Genomic DNA, 4,650 nt, shown 5'->3' with positions numbered 1-4,650 from the left:
CCCCTCCCCCCAGCCATATTCTCCCTGGCTCTATGAGCCTCAGCTTCTAGGTCACCTGCTGCTGCCTCTTAGGGACTCATCATGAGAAAGAGAAAACAGGGAATTTTGAGGCTACATGGAGCAGATGTTTTATAAACATTGAAGAATGACTACTCATTACATGGTTGCCTGAGGGTCTGGATTGAGTCACCCAGGTGGTTCATGCCAGCTGATGTTTTTATGATGATTAATAGAAGAGTATGGAGCTACCTCAGTGAGCACTGTGTGGTGACAACATGTTGTGCAGGACAGCTCCAGTGTTTCAGCCACTGTCACAGTGAAATGCTGAAATGTTTTGGAAAGAAGGCAAGTCTATTGGGTAAAAAGGTGCTGAGAGACAGCTGAACTACCTTACATAGAGGTAGTGTTGAGGGAAACCTGCTGGGCACTGAGAAGGGCCTTTCCTTTTGACATATTCTCGAAATCTGATTGAATTACATCTTCAGTCTATATTTGATTTCTTCAAGGAATCTGGTAGTTTCAGCCTTTATTTCACCACCCATTTAAGCAGGCCAAGGCACAGCTCAGCATCTATATTTTTCTGTTAGGTGTATGTGTTGTATTTTTACAGCCTTTGCTGCATGTAGGAGCTCAGTTTTCTAACACATATGAAGTTTTCTAACTCCTGAAGACTGATGTTCTGAAACTCCTTCATGCTTTGGGCAGTCAGCAGGAAATAACATGGCTGGTAAGAGTGAGCCTGGCAGTTTAGCCTGCAGTGAAAGACTGAACTGTGAGAGGGGGTAACTGCTGTGTTTGTCTAGGATCTCTGAAATGCATTCTGTGTTGCTGTGTTTGGTGGGAATCCTGTGTGGGAGAGCACTCCCCCGTGTTGAGAGGAGCAGCTGGCTGTGCCAGGAGCTCCAAAGCCAAGCAGAAAGGCAGCCTTGCAGTTTACTGGAATCTCATGTGGACATCTCACCCCTCCTGGGTTTGCTTTGCTTTACCTCCCAGGGCAAGAGTGACAGACAAGTGCACTTGTAACCTAAACCTTTTTCCTAAACCCTCACTGAAGATTTTGGTAGTAATTGGCAATGCTGGCAAGATCTTTTTATACCAGGTTGTTAGGACAAAACAGTCTGTTTCCCTCCAGCTGTGCTGCACAAAACATGCATGAAGCTTTAATATCTAAGGTTTGCATTGACATGAAAGGGCAGCTCTAGCATTTGTAGCCTGTAAATCATGGTTGCAATGGGATGAGTAATTATGCACAGCAGGCAAACGGACTCAGCTGTTACCGTATTTGCTCGGGTACCAAACCGTCTGCTTCTGGGGATGATGTTACAGTGCCATCTGGAGATTCAGAATCCCTCTGGGAATACAGTAATTTTCCTCCCTCTGGCTAGCACTTACTGCTTGCTTTTAGTGATTGCACAGCTCCTGTTTACTCAAGAAGCAACACCTGGACTGTCACAGGGCCCTTTGCAGCCCCTTGTAAGGGATGCAGAGAGTACAAGGCCCTGCTCAGCCTGGCTGCAGCTGCAGAGCTGAGTGGTGGCTGCTGGTGGGCATGGATGGTGTTTGGCCAGAGGCAGCTCAGCACAGCCTGGGGCAGCCTCTGGATTAGTGCCCCTGCCAACTAGGGCCCTAATTCTTAGTACTTTTTTATCCCTTTTCTTTTTTCATCTCTGAAATCTCTTTCCATATTCCCTCTAAGCCTCCACAGTCTCTTCCCAAGCACATCCCTCAACAGGTCTGGTGTTTCTGCACCAGATTGGTGGAGGCTTCCACCAAACTTGGATCCTTTACCACTCGAGAGAATCTGGAGATTCAGAATCCCTCTGGGAATACAGTAATTTTCCTCCCTCTGGCTAGCACTTACTGCTTGCTTTTAGTGATTGCACAGCTCCTGTTTACTCAAGAAGCAACACCTGGACTGTCACAGGGCCCTTTGCAGCCCCTTGTAAGGGATGCAGAGAGTACAAGGCCCTGCTCAGCCTGGCTGCAGCTGCAGAGCTGAGTGGTGGCTGCTGGTGGGCATGGATGGTGTTTGGCCAGAGGCAGCTCAGCACAGCCTGGGGCAGCCTCTGGACTAGTGCCCCTGCCAACTAGGGCCCTAATTCTTAGTACTTTTATCCCTTTTCTTTTTTCATCTCTGAAATCTCTTTCCCCATTCCCTCCAAGCCTCCACAGTCTCTTCCCAAGCACATCCCACCACAGGTCTGGTGTTTCTGCACCATATTGGTGGAGGCTTCCACCAAACTTGGATCCTTTACCACTCGAGAGAAGCAGAGCCTGCTAACCAAGCCAGTGTCCCTACTGCTTGACCAAATGTGCCCTTTCTCTTTGCCTTCAGCTGACTTTTCCAGCTGGGAAAGGGTGCTATCTTCCAACCGAAAGTTCCCTTTTATCCTAGCAGTTATCTCTATCCCTAAGGCCATCCTGTCTTTCGAAGAAGAGGTAATTTTGCACCCTGGAGTAGCTGATCTCAGGTTGGAGCCAGACTATCACAAGGCATTTGGCCTGGTTGCTCTGGCCGTGGTGCTGCAAAAGCAGGGTAACAGAGGCAGCAAGGACCAGCAGGACCTCTGGTAGATCTTGCCTTGGTTTAGCTCAGCAAAATAAGATGTGATACCTCCTGCCTGCAATACAGCAGGAACTGGTTGAGCTGAGAGGCAATGTTGGCACAGGAACAAAATGGCCATGTGTAGGCATAGGCTGGAATAAGAAGGAAGTTTTCACTTGCCAGAAAAGTACAGTTTGGGGAATAGTTATGGAATGGGAGGGAGGAGAATGAGAAACTACTTCTAAGATTAACATTGATAAATTGACCGTTAAGGAAGTGACCAAAAATGAGAGAGGTTTGAACTCAGTAATTCAATTCTTCCCATTTTGACCATGTTTCTAATTATATTCTTTGGAATTAAGTGCATGGATTTTAAAGGAATGGGATTTTTTGCACAACTTGGGAGGAGAGGGTCTGTGCTCTTAAGGGAAATGGATTTTAGCTGCAAGGGATAGTTTTCTAACATAAAAGCAGAAAGCAGACATCCCAAAAAACTGAAGGGCTGTTGGAGATGTTCTCACCTTGCCTTACTGTGAATATTTTGATAAATATGTGTGGAGTATAGTAGGAGACGGAAACATCTCTGGCAAGTCAGGTTTTTGGAGTCTAAATCTAGCTGTAGGAGCAAGACAAATGTTTTGATACTTTAATAATCCCCAACACATCTCCAAGCTGGGAGAACAAAGAGCAACAAAATGTGTGGGATGTGTGAATGCTTAGGGATGCAAATCTGGACTGTGGATCCTGAGGGAGAATATGTGACAGCCTGTCTGTGGCCAGCAAACTTCATACCTCTGATTTAGCAAAATGTGCCCCCCCTGCCACCCCGAGTGCTCCTTTTCCTGTGCTGGTGGCTTAGCTGGGAACAGGCTGGTGGGCAGGTGATGCTCCAGTTCTGCTTGTCCACACTGCCCATCTCTGAAAGCAATCAATGAAGTTCATTTCTGTTTCCAGCAGAAGGAGGAAAAGCAAGAGCAACTTCTGATTTTCTTTTGGATGTTTTTGGGTTGGGGTTTTTTTGTGCTGTTTTAATGTGGAGTCCTTTGTGGTTTAGTGTTTTAAAAGCAGTCTGAGAGGGCAGACTGAAATGCATGATCCCTGCTCTCAGTGCTTACCAGGGAGCTTTCTTAAAATGAGGGGTTGTTTCCTTGCTTGATGTAATATAAAAAATGTTAACTATTCTTGCTAGGCATTTTAAAAGTACTGATAGGTTAAAGAAATAAGAATTTTTTACCTGAAATCTAACCCTTTGTCATCAGATGAAGGCCTTGCAAACACTGTGGTGAAGGACTGTGCTTTTTCAGGCTGCCAAGAAATTTTTCTTGAATGAGTAAAGCTTTGTTACCTTCAGTGGAATTTAAAGTGACACTAAACCTACCTGCTTTTCACTAGAGAGATTTCTTTTGAGTCAGCTAAATTAAGTAGTACTGTAGCACTAATGAGGCCTCCTGAGCATTATTTGATTATTATAAAAACAAAATTGTGATCAATTAAGTGCAAATGAATTGTTAGTAGCACATGTGTCTGAAAGCAATCCAGTTACAGAGAGCTAAAAGGCTGATGGATGTCAGCACTGCCTCTCCCTAGCTCTCCTGGAGCTTTGATGCAAACTTTCATTTGGCTTCCAGATGGGGCATCAGAAGCAATAAGGATCATGTAGAAATCCAGAAAATCAGGCACAATGGCCCAAACTGTTACAGGAGAGCTTGTTTTAAAAAGAATGATAATTTGGTTATACACTCTGAAGTTCTGCAAAGCTCCAGTTGTGAGTCTTGGAGCTGCAGCAGTCCTGGGACCAAGGAAAAATCCTACCCAAGAGTGGCTGTTGAATATGGTACTTGGTTTGGTCTATGATTAAAAGATACCCTAAATAAATATCACATTACTTAATGTACACTAAATCAGAAGCTTTAGCAAACATGAACTTTGGGAGAATGCTTTTATGGTGCCTGTTACCTTCTATTTGTTATTATTCTTTTAATAATTTCTATCCTATTAGAAGTGGCATGGAAAGATGAAAAAGTAACCACTTTTCTGTGGCAAAGAAGCCAGGCAATGGCTTTTTTATGAGCTTTGAAACACTGTGGATATTCAACTCAGCAGGA

The 4,650-nt window shown here is 44.7% G+C and overlaps 1 protein-coding gene across 5 annotated transcripts in view; it reads left to right on the top strand.

Annotated features, from left to right (window-relative positions):
• KCNIP1 (Kv channel interacting protein 1) overlaps nt 1-4,650 on the top strand; it is a 44,353-nt gene that overhangs the window by 28,798 nt on the left and 10,905 nt on the right. The window contains exon 2 of one of the 5 annotated variants that reach the window (XM_010005527.1): nt 1,585-1,605. The exons of the other annotated variants lie outside the window; for them this stretch is intronic. Within the exon in view, the coding sequence (XP_010003829.1) occupies nt 1,585-1,605 (21 nt within the window). The remainder of the gene's footprint in view (nt 1-1,584; nt 1,606-4,650) is intronic. 5 annotated transcript variants of the gene reach the window in all.

This window comes from Chaetura pelagica, unplaced genomic scaffold (assembly GCF_000747805.2).
Source record: "Chaetura pelagica isolate M959 unplaced genomic scaffold, ChaPel_1.0 scaffold581, whole genome shotgun sequence".
Classification (NCBI taxonomy): Eukaryota; Metazoa; Chordata; class Aves; order Apodiformes; family Apodidae; genus Chaetura; species Chaetura pelagica.
The sequence above is the reverse complement of the archived record's forward strand: the minus strand, read 5'-3'. Positions and strand labels throughout refer to the sequence as shown.